Genomic DNA, 25,651 nt, shown 5'->3' on the forward strand with positions numbered 1-25,651 from the left:
TCCATGCAATAAAGTAAAGACTGTCTTACCCCAGAACAGTTATGTTGTAAAAGAGTTTTTTTAATTGGCCACAAACCAGGAAGTGGCAATGATGCACTGTTAGCATGCTAGCTGTTGTTAGCAATAGTGTGACAACAAAACGCTCAGGCCTAAAGTTGTGACAAGTGCTTATAAACATCATTCACTGCAATGAATAATTAGGATCCTTGGAATGCATATATAAGTGAGGAATACGTTTGGACCACAGGGATAGAACTCGGTCCGAGCAGGAGCATCCGACCTTTGGATTGGTGGACTACTGCTCTAACCACTGCACCACTGTTGCCCAAAACTGTAACTGTGGTAGAATACTGTCCAAAGTCCAAATTTATAAGAGCATTTTCTGTATAAAGGAACTGTATAGTTCTATATGGGACACTGCAGCTGCTTACACTTCAGTAACACATAATACACATAAATAGCACTGTGAAGGGTCCTATGTGAGAAAATGATCATCTTGTTGGAAAGTGGTAAAAATGAGTCACTTATGAGCCCCTATAAGCATCTCCTCTTTGGTCTATAGGATGACAATAACTATTTGTGTACTGCTTCTGTTATTGACTTCAGTTTTTTTTACTTAGTTAAACTGTCAAGGAAATTAAATCCATAAACATATACTTACATCATAGCATAATTAACAAATCTTAGCAGACATTTATCCTTATTGGTCAGTTCTTCAGAGCGGGATGGTATTGGAACACAATGCAAAGGTAAAAAGAACAATGTTTTCAACTTACAAAGTTACTGTAGCTAAGAACTGGGTTACTAAAGTGTAAATGAACACAACTTCAGGTATGTTCATAAAATATCAACTACTTCTGTAGCAAAGCCAACTCTCTGTACTTGAGTTTTACTATCTTAAATGGGTGTACTTCATTTTAAATGGTCCAAACATATTCCCCACTTTTTTAATGAATTCCAAGCGTCCTAATTATTCACCTCAATGAGTTTATAAGAGTTTTTTTTTACAACTTTCAGAGGCCAGAGAGGAGTTTTGCCATAATGCGTTACTTCCTGCAGACATCGCACAGCGGCCTCAGTTTGACCCTAAGAGCTGCTGGGACAGGACACATTTTACTTTATGACTTAGACTGAAAGTACGTAACTTTTTGAAAGATTCAAAGGAAATAGAAAGTTAAAACCATACTTTGGAACATGTATGTTTTAGATAAGATGATAGTTAAAATAACATTTCCAAACAAGCAGGAGGAGTCAGGTTTGTGAGGATGCAAGCCCGCTCATGGTAAGAACAATTTTTTATGTTTTTCAGTGCAATAAAACGTCCATAAAGAAAAAAAACATGTCACATACTGTGGCTTTATTACTATTTTAGCACATTTTAGTCAATGATCCTAAGACATTTTATGGCAATTAAACTACAGTGTGATATTTTCAAGTTTATCTGGTTCTATAAATACTAGCACTGCCCAACATGAAGGCAACACTCACTAGCATCCCAGCGTGGCTTTGAGGACTATCACCTTTGCCCTTGACTCTTGGACTGTTTTCGCCCTGAGTTTTGGCTTCAGGCTCTTTCTCTCTCTCTCTCTCTGTCACACACACACACACACACACACACTTTAGCTTTATCTCCACTGCGAGCCGAAAGCAGGAAAAATGAGAACATGGCGGCCCGTGGCTCCAATCACTCTGTGGGCACTTACTGACAACTGCAAGGGATTATGGGAAATTGGGCCATTTTATTGTTTCTGCTTCAATTGTCCGTTTATCTGTCCGGGTTTGTCCTCCTGGGCCTTTAAACCTCTCACCTCCAGCTTAACTTCTTTACCCAACCTGTCTTTTATATTCTGTTGTAGCCTTTTCTATTTCCAGAATGATGTCTTGCCGGTCTTTAGTGCCCATTTGCTCCCTCTCCTGGGATCCAGAATACACACTTCTCCAATACTTTACGAAGATGTGAGCCTGGTCACTGGTTGAATCTTGCTGAGATGGGCGTAATTGACAGGTGGATTAGCCAATCGGGGACATGTATCATCTGTTTGGATTAAAACAAATATTGCTGCTTATCAGGAAAAAAAAAAATCACAGGACTGAAAAAAAACGTTGCGGATTTCTGCACAATCAATGAGTGAAGTACTGAACTGTTAATCTGAGGTGAGAGAAATGTCATTATGTTCAAAATGATGGTGACCAATGAGATCCTTCGTTTCACATGCGTCACTGAAATAAACAAATTGCATGATCCTGTTTGGCCCTAGCTCTAGGCGCGATGGAGGGAGTGGTGATCAAACTCATATCCCTGTGTATTCTGAACTTGCAACATCAATTTGGTCCCTCTCCAGAGTTTAAAATCGTTGCAGAGTGTTTACATCAGCATTATGCAATCTATGAAGATTTTTAAGGTCTGTACTTCTCCACCAGATTCAAATTGACAAAACTACCTTGATGCCAGTGAAAGGTGTTTTTAACTTGTTACAAAGGTCTTCTTAACTTAGGCCTGGTGGTGACTTACATTGTTTTATGTTATATCACAAGAAATAGCAAGTCTAAGATGTCCAAAGTTTTAAAATCCATTGCCATGTTTTGGTTCATTTTGGGCTCTTCATCATTAACTTCCACCCAAATCAAAATGATACATTGTCATTGGTCTGATCCACTGGTTTATTTGCACTAAAACATAGCAGTGGGACACGTTCAAAATGGATTCTCGTGAGTTCTGGTAAATACAGGTATCATCAGAATGTGTTTAGCTGTGTAAGGTAATTTGACCATTACCCACAATATTTTTCCAGCTCATCCTTTGTGTTCAATTAATACTAAATTTGGCACTAGTAGATACTGCAGCCTCCTGAATTTCTGCAGTGTTTACTTGTTCATACAGCAGAGCGTGTATGATCTTACTTTTTGCACTTTGAATAAAGCACAGGTTGATCGAGCACCTGTTTGTGTTGTTGTAATTGGATTGGGGGGATTATGAGATTGCTTTAAAAGGCCTGCGCAGCGTTTCGGGCCAGCGCCTTCACATTAACCCCACCTGAACTCCACGGATCACCGCGGACACAGCACTCACCCCGGTATTAGCATAATTAGCTTCTTTTCCAGTCAAAGTAACAGACTGACCTAATACTCACAATAGCAATGGAGACAAGGGCTGATGGGAAATGCGGTTTGAGCCGGGTTGTTGCCTGACTGGTGCAAGACGCAACTTCTGGAAGATTTTTTTTCCATCACCCTCTTACACAGGCAATATCGAAGTGTCTTGATCAAGGACATAATGGTAATATGCAAAGTCAATGAACCGTCGGTCATTAGAAAGAGCTTTGCCAGCCAAGTACTGCCACTGTTAATAACTTAAAATTGCAAATGCTAGGATTGTGCATTTCCTCTAACCTGGCAATATGATAAGCATAACGATTCAAATGTCACAGTGCCATACATCATAATATATCATCAAAGCAATTTTCTTTGATATTCTATAACTTTGGAAATCTGCTAAATATTTATACAGATTTTTTTTTTTCATTTATTTTGTCTCTTTGGATGAGTTATGAAAAAAGACTCACAACTTATTATGAGCACTGCAGTATTCAGGCCCTCCAGGATTTCACAGGTTGAAATGCCTGATTTCACAGGCCATTTTTTCAAAAGTTGTGATGAAAAGTTGCACTTTTTTCCTTGAAAACATGGTCTTTTTTCAAATAAATCACTTTCTGTGGTCTCAGGGTTGTAGAAAACAAAGTAGCCAAGGGTCTTTGTAAGTAATGTGGTAAAAACATAATGTAATATTATTCCAGGTAAAATGTTTCAATTCGATTCATATTTTACCCCATGACATCAGCTGTTGCTCTGGACCGAAAAGCTTGTGTTTTACACAGAGATAGAGTAAGTGTTATTTGTGTACCTTTTCAGAATAGGGCCATTTCAGTAGCTCTTCAATGTAGATAATATTATACAGCTCCTCACAGAGCCACAGCAGAGGCCAGTGTGTGAGGCTGCGACTGCCTTTGGCGGCCACTCTGCTCCATACACTCCTCTCCCATCTCCCAGTTCTGACATTAAGCAAGCCCCAGCACCAGCCCACAGAGGCTGCTGCCCAATCAGGAAATCTCCTGTGTGTCCTGATTGCCGTTGGGCTATCCGTTTTACAGTGTTGCCACATATGAGGCATGAGCACTAGGACAGAGGCAGATAACCTCACACACACTCACTTATGTCTTCTGTTTGTAGAAATAACCCAAAACATGTCTGTGTGCCACTCTGTGCACAAATGAACGACTGATAAAACTTCTCAAAAAATGGCCAACAGGGCTGATTATTTGCAAAAAAGTTGTGATGATTGGAAAAAGTTACAGAGGGGCATAATTTTGCAGAGTTAAAAATCCTGGAGGAACTGAGTATTGATATTGAATGATTTACAGTGAACATTTTGTACAGACTGGGTGCCCTCTATTGTCCAGGTACAATTCACTCATTTTAAACCCACATAAATGGAAATCCATGCACCAGCACCTCATTTATATCTATGACATCATCAAAATATTGGTATTGAAGTTTCTATGCAAGTATGGTGACTCAAAGTATCATGATATTTAGCTGAATGATTTTTTTTAACACTTCTAGCAAATACATATACTCAGAACTTTTGAGCCATAAATCAGTGTACAGTTGTCCCTCACTACAACACGGTTCACCTTTTGCTGCCTCGCTATTTCGTGGATGTTTTTAGTGCAGTTTTGCATGCTTTTTTACAGTGTATGAACGTGCATTGTGTTCTGCGTCCTGATTGTAAAAAATAAAGCTTTCTACACCGTGGATTTCGCCTATTGCGGGTTATTTTTAGAATGTCCCCTCACGATAAACGAGGGACCACTGTACTGCTTTGACATCAAGGGGTTTAGGGTGAAGTAAAAATGACTTCTGATGCCTAACCCTATTAAACACAGAATTCCAAGAAAAGCAGGTGTATCATCAGCAAAGATTTACAGTTCTGCAACACAGAGCTTATTATATGGCTAAAAATGAAGAAAAAATAAATAAATAAATTGGCATCATAAAAAAGATTAGAATAATAAAATAGTCACAGTATTACTAATAGTAGTTATTGTAGAAAAATACTTGAAATGTGTAATTAAGAGTTAATAAATATAATTACAAGTGCAGGTAACTAATAAGAAATGGTCAAATCTTTGCAGCACTACTGTCCATTTATATCAGTGCAAAATCCCCTATGGATAAAATAAAGTCTAGAAATACCTTTTTCTGAAAACTTGACAAGACAAACAAACCAAAAAGAGCAGCACAAATCACTTTGGAAGAAAACACTTTACAATATTGATGTCAACAGAGCAAACCATGATATAACAAGAGAGAAATCCTCAGCTCTCACAACACAGCGCTTTCCAGCAGGTACACGAGAAAGATAGTCAAGAGAAGAAACACAATACAGGGAAAAGGGCACCAAATCTCAACAAAAACAGAGATCTATGGGGAGCAGGAGCTGTAGTGGACTCCAAGGACTATGTCTGGACTTACAACAAATAGCTTGAAAATGCACTCAATCTGGGAAAAGGTCACTGACAAATTCAAGGTGTTTTGGGATTAGTTGATGTAGCGCTCACCAGATTGTACAGATTGAAACTGTTGCTAAAAATGCTTAAATGGGAAATGTCTTTTTGTTTGTTCAGATTTATTAACAGGATTATACAGACTTGCACTGGTATCTCACACTTAAAACATATTTAGGCCTGGTGTTTTGTGATGGTAAATAGTCACATTTTTACATAGAGCTTTTCCACCTTCAAGGCACAAGGGATTATGACGTCAAAGTAATGATGTCATAATCACAAATGGGGGACAAAAAACTGTTTTCCCTGTTGATAACATTGCACTTCTCCATGAAATATCCAAAAGATAAATGTTGAACCAGTTAATTTCTACTGCTCACTAGTCTAAAGAACAGTATTACAACAAATCTGCATTTTAATAATAATTATTATTTAAAGATAATAATTTTACCTGCCCCATCTATATTAAATATTATAAGTATATAGGATCTGCTGATGTCATCTGACCAAACAATACACATAAACATTGTTTCTACGTTTAAAGTTGAGTTATTCCTGTCAAACCAAAAGTGTTTGTATTATTTAATCAGTTCTTGTGTGATGTCAACTACATGTTTACTTAACAACAATATATAGATATATTGTTATACTTATACATGTTATACATATACTTCAATGTATAATTTATAAATAAAACAAATACTTGAGGGGTTTCTCAAGGGTCAGTTTGGAACTACAATGTCTATTTATGAGTAAATTACAACAATGAGAAGAAATAATTTTGCAAAGACAAATTTTAACAGACGTTGAATTGTGAAGGCCTTTTAAACAACGCTAGTATACTATTGTTTTTCACATTGAGCACTAAACTGAGCAGAATAATGATAGCATATGGACTTTATGAGAAGATGAATAAAATAATAATAATTAAAAGTAAATTTAGCATATAGGGCTTTTAAGCACTTCTTTGTTGAAACCAAGCATTTACCTTTGTTCAGAAAGAGACCTCACCATAGATAATAACTTTTAATAGAAGTGAATAAAACTAAAGATAATGCGTATTTTAACAACCTTTCACAAAGGTGAAGCACAACCTGTCCCAGGCTTATATTACGCTCTTTCCAGATCTGTTATGTGTTGTTTCCACATCAAAAACATACCTGGAGTTTGGTTTTGTTTTATCCACATCTGCAACATACAAACCCTGCATATTTAGGCTGAGTCATGCGTTTTTAAACTAAATCATTTGGATGATTACAGCAATGAAATTGCAAATCTCTTCTGAACTAAAGATAACAGGTAGCTGATAACCTCGAAACTACCACTGCACGACATCACAATGTGGCAGAGGGACTTTTTAACTTTGGAGATGTAAACAGACTCACAACAAATAGGTTTATTCAAATATGAGAGGTGGTAACAGTATCATAACATGGGTTAAAACTCACAAGAATCAATTTTGTGTAATATAGAACCTTTAAAAATAAACATTTTCCAAAAAAGTACAAATGATGACTTTTTCCACATAACACATTGATTAAACAATTTGTGCATTCAACTGTCTTCTGCCAATTACACTCAGCTCTGACACATCCTCGGTGTGAATAGACGCGCTGTAGTCTTTTGTATTCCACACTGTTCCGACTTCGAATCGCTGCTGCAGCCTGTTGTCAGTCAAAGCCCATTGAAAACCCTGACAGAGAGAGTAGAGCTTCAAATCTGACATTCTGTTGTCTTTTTGTCAGTCCACCATCCCCCCCTCTCTCTCTCCATCTCTCTCTTTCTTTTCCTCTCTCCCCTTGTGTGCTTGAGGTCTCTGGGTGAAGGGGAGGCAGGGGAGAGATGTCTGAGGTTTGATTTTCCAAACTATAAGGCTGAACGGTTTTACATATACACATACAGACTTGTGATTTTTTGTTTAAATTTCAATGATCAAAATGAGATATTTGATCAGGTATCGATACTAATAAAAAAGCATGAATACAACAAAGTTGAACCTTTCTTGAATAGTTTTTGAATGGTCATTCCATCTTTATCAGGACTAGTACTAACCTGGCCAGCAAGAGGATGTTTGTGATATATGTGAGTTCACAAATCTGGATCTGGACGGGCTTTTGCTCGTGTAAGTGGGCCACTTATGGTTCAAACCAATCACAGGGTCGAAGGCCAAAGGTGAAACTCCAAAAAACCCCAAGCAAACATGGTCATATCATTGGACATACTTTTGGCAGACGTTTAGCAGAAATAAGGACCACTTTGTTTTGGGTGTGCAGAGGGAAGTGCTTTGTACATTTGTGGACAATAAAGATGTTTGTGTTCAACTGGATTTAACAAAAGATATATTTCTTGGTTTGTTCCACTTCAAATATTCATCATATTCGAGTTAATCTCCCATACAGTTATATATGCTCCTGCCCTCCATCTGAAAATATGACATAATCAAATTTTAGAGCATTAATGCAACCTATTTCAAATGGAAAATAAGCCCCCTACAGAGTCAGAGATTCTGTCACTAAATTTAGAACTCAAAGAGCAGAGCAGAAACTGTGCAAAAAGCTCATATTGTAGATTTAGCTGCACACTCTGATTCTGAGTCTGGAGGCTACAGTGTCCTCAGCGTGAAGGGGCTCTCCTCAGCAAACATTCAACTCCGAGAATCGTATCCACAGGGACCGACTAGGTAAAAATACTACAGCTAAACAACTAAAACTAAACAACGTCGTGATACATTATTAGGGGCACTTGAATGAAAAACATGCTTTGTTACTGGGCTTGCTCTTCTCAGATAAGTACAAGGTAAAAAACAGGATAAGAAACTTCACACAGACCTGCCCCAACCAGTTTCCTTTAACCTACTACAGCACTTCTGTCCCTCTTTACCACGACAATGAAATATACTGAAGTAGCTTACTATAAGAATGTGTAGGAGAACAAATTAAGACTCTGAGCTAGTATAACTGGAGGCTACATGCTAATAAAACGCGTGGCTGAAGCTAAGTGTGCTGAGATAAGAGCAGCTCACACGCAGGCCTGAGTCCATGCTGTGGCCTAAATACTACACCAAAGTACTGCATTTATCTACAACTACAGCCATCCACTGGTCTGTCCGTCAACACGACGCACCATCAACACACTAGCCTAATGGAACTGGCCCATTTCTATTTTGAAGTGTAATTACGTTTTGGTGTTCTTAACTTTTTGACTTTTCATGTAACTGTATATACTTTGTTTCTATTATAGGATTTTGATGACATTATTAAACTGAAGTGAGATATGAGTAATTCAACATTTAACACCTGCAGTCGCCATTTTGACAACTCTATTAATGTCAAAGGAATTTTGAAATCGAAAACCATTCAGTTGCCATTTAATTAACATTCTGTGGCAGAGCAGGTCCTCCCCACAGAACTGCACTGGCCAAACTGAGAACAGTCCTGTAGACTTTCTAATAGTTTTAAAACTCTGGGACTCTCCTGTATTGGTTTTGTGCACTCTTAACGTGACTTGACTTGAGTGTCTGTGCACACTGGTGTTTGAATGTGTGAATGAGAAAATGGTTAATTGATGTGAGGGTAGAAGACGAGATGAAGCTTGCACACGTCACTTTACTCCAAAACTGCCGTGGATCTTCCTGAGGTCATGGTTTCTCTGTGTGTCACTCCCTTACGCTCACTGATTGGTTGATGAAAGCATGATTTTTACTTTATTCTTAAATCTTGAGTTGAATATTTTGTGAGGTGAACTTGCTTCTCTGTAAGAATATGACAAAAACTTATTTTAAGATGTCTTCACTAGAACCAGCCGCTTCGGTAACATGATACTGGTATTCCTCTTCAGGTTGACAAGAGGTCTAGTAATCCATCTTTTAGTGACTGCAGGCATCTTTTAGTGACGTATTCTACCTCTCTGTGAACAGCTAACTATACATCCCTTTGTGACCTTGTACAGACAGTATGTAAAATGAGTTAAGTCCTTATAAGACCTGTCTTCTATGAATAGTACCTTGAAGGGGCTTTAAGTACTGGAAAACTCCTCTGAAACGTAACGCATGTGCCTGCTGTCTGTAACTTCATTCATCTGATCAGATAAACTTCTTTCAACTCTCTACCTGGTCTGCAATCACTTCACACAGTCACAGGAGTAGTCTTGTCATGATACTAAAATTCCAAATTTGATTTCAACACTAAGGAATAGACTTGACACTCAATACTGATTCCGATACCACCACCACATGTGATGTAACAATCCAGGAAAAATTGAAACAAGGTGATTTTTGAGGCACCGAGGGAGACGTCCTTGTAAACAGGATTAAAGAAACAAGCGTGAATGAAGAAAAACATATTATAACAGTAAACAGCTCCAAAAATCAATGTAATAAAATATGCATCTCTTAAGAAATATCCTCTTAAAAAAATTATATTTCACTGCGTCTCTAAGTTTTCTGTCAAAAACCTTGCAACAAAAATGCTGTAAACACATTCTTGTAGCTCATTGTCTTCAACTATTTCTTCTGGGCTAATCAAATTGATATATTTGTCAAAAAAAACTAAACAATTAGACATGTTTCCAACACCATTCAGCCCTTTTATCCCACTGTATATCCTTATATTTCCATAGTGAATCCCTGTCTCGCAGCAGAATCCATAACCATGTCCTTGATTAGCTTCTCTCCTCTCTCTCTTTCTCCCGCTCTCTGTCACTCCTCCTCCTCTCCAACCCCCCTCCAAGCTCACCGCTCTTGTCTCCTTAAGAATTCAAACTCAGCGGCCTGTAAGTGCCTACAGGTTTATGTAAAATTCAATAGAGCTATTGATTATGAATAAAAGTGAGCCTGGATGGAGGTTTTGATGAGGCTTGTATCCACTCGCTGCTGAGGAGAACGAAGAGGAGGAGGGAGGAAGAGGAGGGTGGCCATTGGTGCGAGGGTAAATAATTCACTCTAATCCTCCAGGGAGCTGTCAGTCACCGAGATTTCCGAGAGTCCTGCACTGTTTAGTTACGTTTTGTTACTTTGACTGGGTTCTGCCTGTGGGTGGTACATGCCAAGCAAAAGTACTGAAGTTGGTGGATTGTACGCTGATGAAAAGATCAATGCTCAATACCAATTCCAGGATGATAATAAAAAAAGACTTTTTCTTTAGACAACAGAATATCATTTTTAACATTAAATCAGCCTTATATGTGTGTAATCCCTCAGTCGTCTCTGTCGGTGCCATAGGTCCATCAGTAAACACTAGTCTATGCACTTATATCCTTATACAAGTATATGTGGTCCTGATACAGCTCAAGATCATTCATGAAAGGTTCATGTATGACCTGTAAATGTGACTTTGTTAGTATTGATACTGGCTCAAATGAGTATCTAGTTTCTATGCTAGTTTTAGTATCGATTAGTATCTGATTTGCAATACTTTTGACAGATTTATTAATCCATAGCCATTCCCTAGGTATATCAATAAAAGTTGATTAAAAAAATAAATAAATACAATCATTCATTCAGTGGTGTGTGTCTACAGGAGAAAAACATATTAATTTGACTATTAAGAATAATTTAGTGTAGGGTCAGGCACCTAATGGTCTCCATGAAGAGAAAGTACACAGTGCACCAGTGCACCTGCAAGGTATTTTGTTATTCATTCATTCCACACTCACTATGGAGCTACTTCTGTAGCCACATCTGCCCTGAGATGGATAGAAACAGAATGGCTAAGCTGTACAATCGGCCCCTCTGACCACCACCAATCGCTCTCACACACCACACTGATACATAGACAAGGTGGATAAAGTGTTGCCTAAGTAATGACAGAACTTGGTCTGAGTGGGAATAAATCCTGAGCCACTGTCACCCTCATACTGTTGCTTCAAAATAGTATAATTTTAACAAGTTCCTCAAAAAGTAGCTAAAGTAACTGAATTTATGTACCTGATTACTCCTTACCTCTGGTAAACACAAACACACGATTCACGCCTTTGCTGCTACAACTACAATGAGAAAAGTGAAGATTAAACCTCAGGACCACATTAGAGCATTAGACAGTGGGTAATGCACGACTGGTTTAACTTCCATTTAAAAGTGTGGTCTGAGGGGTTCATTTGATCCAGACTCATTACGGCTGTTCAGAAACTCTGTAGAAGATGTTCTCACTGACTGTGGAACTGAAGGTGGAACGGATTTTACATTAGTCTAACATTTGTACTGAGATAAAAAAGAGAAAAGTAACTCTAGGGCCAAAATGACATTATAAATGACGTTTTTACAAACCATAATCAGAGGCATGTTTTATATTATTTATTTGTTTATTCAAGATGGGACAGTGAGCCATGTATCTGAGCAAAAGACATCTTGCACCAGTACATATATACTGCAGCTCTTGAGGTCAAAATAAGTCCCCTGTGTGCTGTCTGCATCTAATTAGAAAGAGTTTTACTGTCTGATCATCAGGACGTGCACTTTGCCGTGCGTCCTGATTACAAAATAGGGTCATACTAGTTGATCGGCAAAATGACATCTTGAGAATAAGTGATTAAAGACTGCTAAAAATATCTAAATATGTTATGTGTAGCAATTAATACCCCATAGACGTGTAATACCCCAAATCCTTCCACATTACATAATACAGTAATGGTTTAAAACTTTTACTCCTACTTTCTGTCTCTAAACAGAAACGGTTTTAAGCACGTCTCCTTTTGCTGATCTCAAACTTGGATCTCTATTGGTCTAATTTGGCTAAAACCATCTGAGCTTGTGGTTTCACTCCATAAGTTTTGTGTCGGCCTCTACATTTCAACAATCGCTCTTCTTCCTTGTTCCTAATACTCCGTCAGCTAAGCTCTTCAGTTTTTACGGCCAATTCATCTCTATAAGCACCACACACGGGCCAATCATGAGTCAGCGATTGACTTCCACACGGACACTCGCACAATATATAATTACTCTTAAACAGACAGTGCGTTGACATTCATCTTGCCAGTGTAGTTTTAGTTCAGTGGTAAAAGTGATGAACTGATAAAAGCAAAGAGGAGGGGTGCGGAGGCTTGTATTTGAACAAAATTTGTCTTGCCCCAGTAAAGATATATTGTATAAGCAGCGCTTGAGGTCAAAGACAAGCAGGTAATGGCACACAGCCAAGGTACAGGTTCAATCTGTGGAAAGATAACCCTCCACGAATCCATGTTGTTTAAAGTATTTTTGAACAGTAAAATTATAAAATGTTCAGTGGGTTAAATGTAAGCTAGATGTGTCTAATACTGTGGAACATTTCAGCTAAAGCTATATCTCCATGTTGGCAGTTAAACCCCATAGAAGGCCCTAAATTGAGGTAAATAACCCCAATGTTTCTGTACTTCTCTCTCTCTGTTGACTGTGACGGGCTGTGAGATCTCGTGCTGCCTCTCAGTGCTGCTCTGTACTCTCTTCACTTTTCAAATGCCGCAGGATCATGGCTTTAGGGCAAAAGACAGCACACCCAAAATGCAACAAACCTCTCATATTTTCCCACTGAATAACTCCAACCTAATGGACATCACAGTCACAACATGGGCCAGTACTCTGCAGTATTGAAAATGTGCCAGTTGTTAAATTCTATTAAATTACTGCAATTAAAATGGTAAAATATGTAGTGTGTACATATTTTGTATTTTATGTAAGCTGTGCTGGAAGAATTTTGTTATTTAAGTAAAACTACAGATGTACCGGGGGGTACATAGTATCAAATCTGTTTAAAGTAAGTAAAAGTATTTTGCACAGATTTCTAATAAAGCTTTGATGCTTCATAAAGCTTCTTTTTTTTAATTTGTGCTGAATTTTGTTCAACAGAAACAACTGAATTGATCTTTTTTTCCTAACTGGTTTTATTTGTATATTTTTGTTTGCACAAATTAGAAAAAAAAAAAAAAAAAAAAAGCTCAGCCTTTTCAGCAGGTCTCAAACAACAATAAAAAATACTTTTACTTTTCAGTCAGGTTCAAAAATGTAGTGGAGTAGAAAGTACAGATACCTGCTCTCAAATGTAAAGTAAAAAAGTATCCACTTTAAAATCTCCTTATGTACAGATATCTAAAATGTTTACTTAAGACAAAATGACAGGAGAGGGCACAAGGGCCTCTGCTGAAATGAAACGTTTGGAACTTATCTAAAAACAACTAGGGCTGAAAAAAATCTAATACCTGAAAGACGCTACAGACACATTTGAACAGCCTGTACACATGTCCCCCATGAACTTTGCATGTAAACCCGATGTCCCGGAAGTCGCAGCCTGAACGCACCATAATGCTTAAGTTATAGGCCAAAATGTTACAGATTTAATTAACAAAAACAAAATATAATAAAACATTTCTTAATGCAAGAATATCAACACCTACTGAAAATGAGATACATTTTTTCAATTCATTTTAGTTAATGGATCTTTGCATTTCTGCTGTGTTGAAACCCCGGTGCCCACAGCCATATTTCTTGTAGTGGATTTAATTTGTGAATGGGGCTGTCCACGAGCCTCTGTCAGCGTATATGAGGCAGAGCGGTCAGCGGTGCCAGGTAGCCACTCCACTGATTATTACCCTCTTCCCCAACGTCCAGAGTCTGGAGCTGAGTGACCATTTGGAACAGATTCAGTTACTGTTAGACGTCTGTTTAAAGTGCATACTTGGTTTGGTGGGACAGAGTCTGTGCTAAATATTTATATAGATTTACACGAGTTAAGCAGTTTGTGAAATAAAGTTGAAAAGAAAAGTACAAAAATACAGAAAGTAGCACTGAGTTCCGAAATGAAATCCCTCTGCCCATGTCATCAACACAGACAATTCCATCCAACATGAAATTTATGTGAAAGGAAAGTAACATTATTGTTGCTAGGTAACAGTTAAGGAGTTCTCTCTACATATGTCAGGCTCATGTTCAACTAGGAAGTAAAGTTATAAACTACACCAAATTGTAAAAATAAATAAATAAATAAATAAATGAATGAATTAAAAAAAAAAAAAACAGAGGAAAGATTGTCTGTAAAATCTTAAATATTATGGTGTAAAATGAGCATTATAACCTGCCATATGCACTTTAATAGCTCTGACAGGATAGTTTACACATTTCATAAAGGTGCACTATGTAGCATTTTGGATGGTGCATCCACCACCTGCTTGTCTCCATGGAGATGTTATTACTTTGCTTGAAATGTCCCAAAGTATGGTATTCAATTTTTCTGTCTTCATGGAGTGGGTTAAAAGTCCACTATGTAACTTTTATATTTTTCACCAGTGTTCACCACTTTTTTTTAAATGGTGTAAACATAAACATACAACATAAACAACAACTACTAAAACCAGTATCAATGCTGCTACTACCAGTTTTTCTGCAGTGACTACTACTATAAATGCTGCTACTGCTGCTACTAGTACTACTATGATTACTATTACTACAACAACTACTACTACTATTACAAATATTAATGTGGTGGCTAGTGCTGCTGCTGTTGTTGATGATACTACTACTAATAATACTACTACTACTACTCAACCAATGTTTATGATTTCATTAATTGATACAAAGTAATTGTCAGTTAATTGTGCAGTAAATGTAAAACAGTGCTGCTGTACAGGTTGATCTCTGTAACTGCTGGGCTCTGTCGGGCTAAGTGTAGTCCATTGACTGAATATAAAATCAATAGGAGCTTAAGACTAAGATACTCCGGCTGCAGTTCATAATAGGCCAATAAAAAGCCGTGTGTGGGTAAAGACGATGAAGAGACGTCCGCTTTAGGGAGTTATATGGGCACAGACAGGACAATGAAGAGAGAGTGAGACTTATTGAGACTTTTACTGGGTAATGGCACAGTGAAAATAACATGGAATCATTTTATGTTTTTTTTTTATGGTACTGTAATATAATTTATCATGCATTGTAGAAATACAATTTAACAAATCAATATAGGAATTATCAATTAAATAGACTTTTTGGAGCTTTCTCCCATATTATGTTCCAATCGGGAACATGCCTGAAGAGGATTTAAATGTCATTAGTGCATGTTTGAGTAATCTAGTGATCTATTTGAACCTATTCAAACCCTCCTTATGTTTAGCAGTATGATTCTGTCCAATGTTCAGCCGACAAGCCAATCTCATCCATGCTCCAACACTACTATTTTCCTTATATATACAAAGCATGATACAAAACAATATACTACAACTTGACAAACCTGATGCGATGAGCAGTAGTTTCATTAGTAGAATGCTGATTATGTTGTGATAGTGCTCTGAAGGGGAAGCGGGGGGGTACTCAGAGCATCAGAAAACAAACGTTTGAAAATGCTATATTCAGCGAACATGGCATTTTCAAACCAATTAACATGGTGATCTGAATGTTTTATGTCATAGCAGTTGTTTCTATATGGAGATAGATACATTTGTATAGAGATTACTATAGAGACATATAGTATCATGTCATGCTATAACATAGTTAAATGATTTTGCATAATAGGTTTGCTTTAACATCTCCATGGAGACAAATATGTGACAGACCCTCTACTAGAAAAAGTTACATAGTTCACCTTTAATTTGAGGAAAACTCTGACTGTTTCTCATTATAAACGTGGCAAAATTACAGTAGAACTATGAGACAATCCCAAAATCTTTAAGCCATTTTCTTCCTTTAATGATTTCTCTCCCAGAATGCCTTTCAGCTGTTCACATAAAGAGAGTCGACCTTGCTGCTGTTCAGTGCCGTAGATGGAGAGTCTGATATGAACACTGCAGAGAAATCGCACAAAAGAAGATGAACTGGCTTCCGTTATAAACTGAAATGCATTCTGGGCAACGTAGGCTCTGACCCCGTGGCCCTCACAGCGCCTTTAAGAACCTGGACCCCCACACTCCCTTTAAGACGCCTGACTCTGTTGCACTTATAGAAATGCCAGTAAAAGCAGAGATGAATTATGGGTTTATATTTTCACTTTATTGCAGGCAAAGCAATGTGAGCATACATCAAGGCTGAGCTGCTCAAGCGAATGCCAATCCCTGACGAACTTCAAAAAACTGTGGTCAAAGCAAACTATTACTTCATTCTAATTAGGAGCGACTGAGAATGAAAGTGGACTGGATCTGAGTGTCGCTTTGTGGCTCCGAAGAAAACATGGTCACAAACAAAGCTAAGGTGAACACGTGCTGAACAACCATAATAAAAGAAGAAATGAATGCAGCGATGGATAAAGTGAAGATACAGTTTATGGATTAAAGACGAAACTGACCGAATGTACTAAGAAAGTTAACGGTTTGGATGAGTCGTTGAACTACATGGAGGAAACCGAACACTTGGAGAACATTCGGAGAGAGTCATAGTTGGAAAAACAAACACTTGGAGAGCCATTGTTGGAAATATAACATTCTTGCCGTGACTATAGATGTTGAGAAGGGAAACCCAACCAGTTACGTGTCTGTTTTACTTAGTGAGCTGTTCAAGGATAAACCCGGGATAAATTTGGACAGCGGGCCATGATCGTCAGGACGCACCAGTTGGGGGATTTTACACATTGCCAGGAAGGAAAAAGTGCTGGCGATTCGTGAGATGAAGCTGATTTCACAGTGAAGATGTTTCGGGGAGGTTAGGAGCAAATTGTGTAGCGCAAGGATGAAACACAGCATTATTCACCACTTTGATCCTGACTTTAAATGGAGTTTACTGACCATCTGAATGAAGAGAACTGTGATTGAACCGGAGAAGATGCTAGTAATGCACAAGTACGGTTTTGTGCGTGATGTGGCAGCATGGACAATATGGTAAATATGTTTGAGCACATCTGAAAGGACCTATAAATACAACCTAACATGTTTGGATTTAAATCACTTCAGTTATGTTTAGATGGTCACAGGAGCCACGGTTTTGAAAATTAGACCACAGACGTCATAAATGCTGGTAAAGTGGGTGTGCATGTGTCGTGTGTTGAGCTGGAGGAAGTGTTTGGGGTGAGGGAAGTCTGGGAGTCCTGCTTATACTACTGCCCACATGAACCAGCCCCAGATAAGCACAAGAAAATGGATGAATATTTGTAGCTTGCAAAATAAGGTTCAGATATTACAGGAATTTTGGAGAGCTATAATTTGCAAATTCTGGCTATATCTGAAACACATTTGAATGCAACTATTCAATTTTTATAGGTATGACAGAAATATAAATGTGGGTGGAGAGGCATTTTACGTTCAGGGTCATATACCTGTAGGCCTGATATGGGTGCAGTGGTGTTGAAGCTCTATTACTAGAGGATGAGCCGGATGCAGCGTTGGAGATTTTCACTAGTTTAATAATACCAGTTATCAATAAACCTGCTCCACTGAGAAAAATGACTGAATGAAATAATATTTCTCTCTGCTCTGGTTAGATCCTGAATTTAAAGACTGAAGTAACTGCATCAGGAAACAATGGAACAGGTTCAAGCAACTGAGAAATGATGTGACCAAACTAAACAGATGCACATGATTTCTATAGGGTCAGTTATCTTACCACAATCAAAGATAAAATTATGCTAAATAAATCATGTAAATTTAGATCTGAAAAAGTAAGCACAACTATTGTAGAGAATATGTTAAAATGAATTAAATTAAAACCCCCAGGTACAGATGAACTTTAAAATTTAAAAATACTGATCTGCAACTCAGTGGATCAAAGGTTATCTCCCCGACACTGTGCTGTTTAATGTTAGATACATACACAGTGCTGTGGTGCACCACAAGGGAGTGCACCTCAGGCCACTTTTATTTTACATTTTTAGAAATGATTTGTTTAGGAACATGCCATTATTGCAGTATATGCAGATGACTCAACTGTACATGTATGTCTACTCAATCTGTGCGCTATTTTAAATGATGAGTCGAGAATAACTGTGCACTGGATTGATGAAAATAAGATGGTTTATGCTGAAAAGTGGAAAAAAAAAATGGTATTAAGCTCAACTTATCTTTAAAAAAAAAAAATTCTCTGTAGAAGGCAGTCCCATTGAACAAATAAGTGAGGCCAAGCTGTTTGGAGTGATAGTGGACAGCACGCTGACCTGGAACACTCATATAAACCAAATATTAAATAAAACTGGAGCATGGCTGCGGTTAATGAGTGCAGCACATGCATACCAAATTGAATAAAGAAAATATTAGCACAATTAATAATCCTGTCACATCTATACTACCGTTCAATTATTTGGTCAAGTACAACAGAGAAAATTTTATACAGCAGCTCGTCTGAAACTGTCCATTCAGAACAAGCCTCAATGAGACACATATTCAGTTGGTAGGATCAAGTATTCTTTGAAACACACCAGGAATAATGTATAGTAAGTTAAACTTTTTCAGGGATTCGCACCAGTACTTCACTCGACAGTCAGCTGAGAGTTGCTTTCTATTATCTCCTGCACAAACCAAATCCCGAGGACAGTGCACTATAGAGCAATGGCAGTTTCTCATCTCAATGATCTGGATAGTTTGTTTCATAAGAGGATGAAACTTTTTATATTCACTCAAGAATAAGAATATTAACAACTGATACTGTGAACTGTGCAACTGTGGATTGTTGTTATTCTGCAGGTTTGTGTAGGGCTTAGCAAGTGAATTATGCAACTTCTAATCTGAACAAATTTTTACAAAAGTAGAGTTACTGTTGCTGTTAATATTACACACACACACACACACACACACACACACCCCCCCCCCCACACACACACACGCACACACATATCAGGAAGTGAATCAGGAAGTGTGCTGTTGGCATTGTTTTAAACTGTTCATTTCTATGGCAATGGTGCTAATTTTTCGTCCTTGTAGTCCTGTTCCGACTGATGAACTAATACCAAAATTTATACTAAATTTTGCTTCATACTCTATTTGTATACAATAATAATAATAATAATAATAATAATAAAACCAATAGTATGTTACTGTCACCTCTAAACAAGAGTTGATTTAATAGAAAAATCCATTCATTTCTCTGCATTTGACCCAGTGCCCCTGAGATGACCTGTGAGGATCAGTGAACTCCTGCTTCAGTGCACACTACCTTAAAGGGAGGAGATGACCTGTTGTGCATGTTTGGGGTTGATGATTTGACCCACTATTGGTTGAGGTTTGAACCCACGACCTCAGTGATTTCTTACACACCGAACCATTAACTTTCACTGAAACTAAAATAAACAGCTAACCACTTTGTAATATTTTCAAAGTTACACAAACAAACTTAAACAATAAGATGTTACTGTTGCTACGTTTGTGAAATACCTGCTAATTTTAGGCAACAATGGCACAGTATTTTCAAAAGCGGGTCAAAATATAACACTTTCTCAGCTTTTACACATTGTTACAATAGTAATTATCATTTTGGAATTTTATACAGTTTTGTCCTCATTTTTTTTGTACCATGAAAACAATAAAAAATAATGCTGGCGTGTGTATTTGGGACACAGTGAGATTTCAAAAGCAGGTTTTTATGATCTAACACAAAACACAAGGATACTACAAAAATGGAATATAAAATATGTACTTTATAAATGTGTTAGTATTTAAATTTGCACTATGTAACATTTCAAGTTCAGAGTCTGGCACCAGAAGATCACAGTGAGTTTATAAGAACGCTAATGTGCATCTGATTATCACACAATAAAATACTTTCTAATAGATGCAGAAAGTACGTCCAGAGCTGCTTATACAGTAGATCTGTACTGGGACAAGACATACTTTGGTCAAAGAGAGAAAAATGTTAAATACAAAATAAAAAAGGTACAGGCCCTTGGGTCAAATTTCAATCTGAATGTGATTAGTGCTGTCGAACGATTAAAAAGTAAATTTATCTGATTATTCACCCTTTTGAAATACGATTAATCATGATTAATCAAATTGCTTGCTGATTTTATTGTTGTAATTGAACATTTCTAATTTGAAGCACATTTTTAAAAGAAAATTATGTTCCACAAATCTAAATTAATCATTTTAAAATTCTGGTTATAATTTCGGTCTCAATTGCATTTCATAATAAATTAGTGTGACCACATGTTCCAGGTTAGTGGGGTTAAAGGGGTTTGGTCCATTTTACTCGTTTAGCGCTCACATGTGACCATTATTGTCCTCACAAAGTGCATACGCTTCAATTCAAGATCTCCAGTCAGCCACAGCCTTGTACCTCTACCTCTCGACCAACTTCAGAGCTAATAACAACTAGCATGCTAACCACACGCTTCCTGATTAACTGACAAGAAAACGTGTCTGTCCTGGGACAAGACACATTTTGCTCAAACACATGGGGGAAAAATTGACTTCTATACTTCCACTTTGTCTATACTGCAGCAGCAGAACCACCAGCCTCTTCATCTCTTCATATGCCACTTTCATTTTATAGATGATTGTAAAGTTATATTTGATGTATTATTGGTTGAATACAGAAAGACTTTGTAGAAGAATAAGTGATTGTGTCGAAGTCTTATTGAATTAAAAGCGTGGCAGGATCTTTTTGGCTGCGGCCCGGCCCCCCGCTGACAACCAAATGTGAGATTTGGGTTATTTAAAGGAGCCACCATGTTGGTTCTGACTGAAACCACGTAGGCCCAACAATGTTTAATCCTCATGTCAACTTTTGCAGCTCATTTTCCTTTAAATTTAAAGAAGGGGTATTATGCAATTTTTTTTTTTTTTTTTTTTCTGTGCAATGCTCCGTCCACAAGTCTACATCATCCATGCTCCCACACGTAATTTCTCCATAAATATATAAAAGCAGTATACAAAACTGTACACAGCAGCTTGACAAACCTGATGTGATGTGTAGTAGTTTCATTAGCAGGATGCAGCTGATTGCCTTATGATTGCACTGTGAAGGGGGAGGGACTTAGCACAGGGAGCAAAGGGAGGGGAAATTTAGAGCGACAAAAAATGAAATTGAAACTTATAAAAAATGTTAATCCGTTGTTTTTGGTGAATTTAGCATTTTCAAAACCACAAAGGTAAAATGGTGAACAGTATATGTTATGTGTTAACAGTTAATACCCTACAAAAGTGTAATACCCCCTCTTTAAGAATGCATGTTCCACCAGATAAGTGACATAGTGCACCATGCAATTTTAGATTGGATTTTAAACGGCACAAAGAAAACTTTGAGGTACTGACTAAATATATGATAAGTTTACTTTTTATTTTGCCTCCTAAAACCAAATGAAGTGTGATTGTCAGGTGCACGAGCATGGTCCATCCATATCAAAGCAAATATGGCTGCTTAGGGAGAAAAAAACATGTCAAAATCTCTAGTTCTAGACACAGTGACACAGAACAGTGAGCTTCTTTGTTTCACCTGTGTCACTGAAATAAACAAATCTGATTGGATGAACATGTTTGGTTCTGGTTTGAGATGTGACAGAGGGCGTGGGGACCAGACTGATGTCCCTCTGTATAAAACACAGAGAGAGATCTGTCTGGATTTGCCAGGCAAGTCATAAGGGAGTTTTAATTAGTTTTGTCTTTTAGTTTTTTGTTGTTGTCATATTTAGGAGTTTTGATTTGCCTTAATTTAAATCAATATATAACTTTTACTGGTGGAGGCTCCACAATCTGCTCGTTTCCATGGATATATTATTGCTTTGCCTTGAATGATTTACACTGTGGCTTTAAACGTATTTATCTCCATGGAGACAAGCAAGTGACGCCACCAAGCAAGTGATAGTATAAATACATGTTTCTTTGTTTTAATAAATGCTAGAGATAGATAGATAAGCAAAATGCAATACTGTGGAACATTCCAGAGAAAGCAATAACATATCCATGAACACAAGCTGAATAGTTACAAAGTGAACCTTTAAAATATAATGTGTACATATAATTTTATGTAAAATTAAAGTATAGACTATTTTACAATAAATAAGTTTCACCGTTTTTTACATTTTCTTATAAAGTTACTATTTAATTATACTTTGAAACTGTGTACTACTGACGGAAAGTATTTTATATCATGTATTTTTGACATTTAGAGAGACAATGAGTATCGGAGTGAACCATTCAAATGCATGGATCTGCTGAGGCTGGCTGGTGCTGAAATGTGCCGGCTTTAGTCCAAATCAGTGAAGAATGAGCAGAAGCCTGGTGCTGACTCCCATTGTACACAAGAGGGCTTTTATTTACTACTGAGGGATATTTATAGCCCTGAGACCATACAGTGGGAGTGGATTAGCTACGTGAAAATGAGTAAGGGCTCCATCAGTCTGTTACCCGTGCACCAGAGCATCCCGAGCATCCCGAGTGTCTGAGCACAAGTATCCAGGCGTTTCATGAGCTGTGAGTAAAGACTGGAGCTTGGGTCAGGAGAGATGCAGCAGTGATCACAGGAGCTGATCACAGGAGAGTGGGTTTGATACAACGCTCTACAATCTATAGTGTAGAGAGGCTGCAGTGACAACACACACTGCCGTACAGAACACTACCTGCACTGTACAGAGGGTTAGACACCTGCTCCTCCTGAGTCCAGAGGAGCGCACACTCACTGCAGACAATACTGTGCACATACGAGAGTCACTGTACCAGACCAAACCCTCAGCTGTGCACGCGCACACCATATTCATAAAAGACGTGCACGTCACACATGAGAGCGTGCACGCGCAGAAACAATGACCTCACTGCCACGTGCGCACATCTGTCATTCATGGCCGCGTGCCCACACCTACACTCATTAACGCCAGTCAGTGCAGGTGCGCTCACGTTAATTAGCCACATTAAAGCCCGTGCACGCGCACACTCAGCGCACGCGGCTACACACGCGCACAAGCACACAGGAGCGGCACACACCCCCTCGGTCCTACCTCCAGACCTGGCCGAGCTGCAGGACGTGCAGCGTGCTCTGAAAGATCCACACGCACACGGTGCAGCAGCGGCGCGGAGCAGGCTGCGCGGAGCCCGCGGTGCCCGTGTGGAGAGCTGCCGCCTGCTCGCTGTCCTTGGTGCTGCTGAGCGCGTTCTCTCCTGTCGCCTCTGTCGCCACGGCACCGCTGCTTCCATCTCCTGTCCCGCTCAGCTCGGTGTAGTCATAGACGAACCAGCGGAAACTCAGCACCTGCACCACCGCGGACGGAACCACCACGAACACCAGCGTCAAGCCGAACCACCAGTAGTCCCCGCGCAGGTAGTAGTCCGCGGCCAGCCACAGGTCTGTGGCTCCGTCGGAGAAGAAGACGAGCAGCGCGCACAGCACCCAGCAGCAGTCCAGCGCCGTGTACGGCCTGGAGCCCGGCGTGGCCGTGCAGCGGGCTCGGGCTGCGGAGATCCCCGCTTCAGACGCGCTCCTGGGCGTGTTGTCATCCTCCACAGACACCGCTGCTCCGTCCGACTTAGCGGCCATGTTGGTTAGGATAGAGATGAGGAGAGGAGGGGAGGAGAGAGAGGAGAGAGAGTGGGGTGCGCGCGAGAGAGATTACATCATAACTAGCCTCATCATCAGCCAATTAACGAAGAGGCATCATCACGAGCCTTTAACACCGGGGCAGACCGGGACGTCAGCGTGCGTCCGTGTGTAGCTCTAGTGCAGTGTGTGGACCTTATTGTGTGCGTTTGTGTCATTGTCCCACAGCAGCGACACGAGGAGCAGATTTACTGCAGGGCTGTGGCACTACGGCTCCCTTTAGAGGAGAGAGGTGAGAATAAACCTGGTGCTCTGTCAGGAGTCAGGCCCATGTCCAAATAAGACCGTGCAAGTCACTGTACACAAAAGCCTCTCACACTAGACTAGAACAATACTTGATCAAATGCAAAGCAGGCAGCAGGACCTTTCCCACATCACTTCTTCCAGACGCAGGCAGAACATGCAAGGTCCACACAGAAAGGCCTCACATTATCCAGGAATCAAACTTGTACCTTCTTGCTGTCAATGACGGTAAACACTTAAGGACCCAATAAGTTTATATTTGTGAAAACACAGAAAATGTACTTAGTTTAGCACTCCTCTACTAATGTAACTAGTAATACTCAATCACATGTAGTTTTATAACTTTTTAAAATAGTTTCATGTACTCCTTGTACTTTGTTTCATGTACTCCATGTACTTTTACTCCAACTTGAGTAATATATTTGACAGTGTAACGGTATTGTTATTAAAGTTTTGTTTTCTCTTTCCACTGGGAGTAAGTCTGCAAGTGACTAAATCATCTGAAGGAGCAAGAAACACAAATGCTCAAATCATTTCATAGTGTCGACATAAAGCTTTTGTCACTTGCAGACTTACAGTGGGAAGAACCACTTTGCTTGAGTAAGAGTACTGTTACTCCAATAAAATATTACTCAAGTAGGAGTACCAAGAAGTACATATTTTTAAAAATTACTCATTAACCACTTCTGTATATCTGCATAGTGACAAGAGTGTGTCTGCTTTATGCTGACAATATTACATGACTTGAACATTTGCGTTTATGTCATAGTTGCCAAATCCTTTTTATACTTGAGTTCTACTACTTGAGTAATACTATTTTGGAAGTATCAGTACTCTTACCCAAATACATTTTCAGCTACTTCAGAATATTTCTTGGCACTACTTGAAGCAAGATTGTCTTTAAAGGTGCACTATGCCATGTTCAACAGAAGGACATTAAACCACTGTGTATATACATGGACCTGTGTACCGTTATGGTCCAAATAGAAAGTGAGGTTTGTTGCATATACTGGAGAGAAAAAAGTATCACATGAAAAATGTTAGGTCTCAGTCAATAAAAAAAAAACCAAAATACTTTTCAGTCCTGCTCAGAAATGTAGAGGAGTAGAAAGTACAGATACAGGGTCTCTAATACAGTGAAGTAAAATGTATCCACTTTACTACTTTTACTTTTAACCCCCTCTACGTGATTATGGAGTTACCATTTCACCATTTAAATCAGTACGTGAACATTAACAATAGACTAATCAGGTCCCTTGTTTCCCCAAGGTCACACCTGCCAAAGCCTCATTGCTAAGCACCCATCCCCTGCCAGACCAGCCATGTGGACGGGCTGGGGCGAGTATCTGCAACAACCTCGCTGCTGATTGGTTCTTTGTTTTTGTACGTGGAATTCCAAATATGGTCCCCGGTTGCAGATTAGCCATCATAAGTACTAGCCTCAGCTGGC

At 38.8% G+C, this 25,651-nt stretch overlaps 1 protein-coding gene across 1 annotated transcript in view; it reads right to left on the reverse strand.

Annotated features, from left to right (window-relative positions):
* Window positions 1-23,898, reverse strand: part of xkr7b (XK, Kell blood group complex subunit-related family, member 7b) — a 49,331-nt gene extending 25,433 nt beyond the window's left edge. Inside the window, exon 1 of the mRNA XM_033969782.2 lies at window positions 23,363-23,898. Within this exon, the coding sequence (XP_033825673.1) occupies window positions 23,363-23,898 (536 nt within the window). The remainder of the gene's footprint in view (window positions 1-23,362) is intronic.
* Window positions 23,899-25,651: the final 1,753 nt, after the last annotated feature.

Source organism: Periophthalmus magnuspinnatus, chromosome 7, assembly GCF_009829125.3.
Source record: "Periophthalmus magnuspinnatus isolate fPerMag1 chromosome 7, fPerMag1.2.pri, whole genome shotgun sequence".
Lineage (NCBI taxonomy): Eukaryota > Metazoa > Chordata > Actinopteri > Gobiiformes > Gobiidae > Periophthalmus > Periophthalmus magnuspinnatus.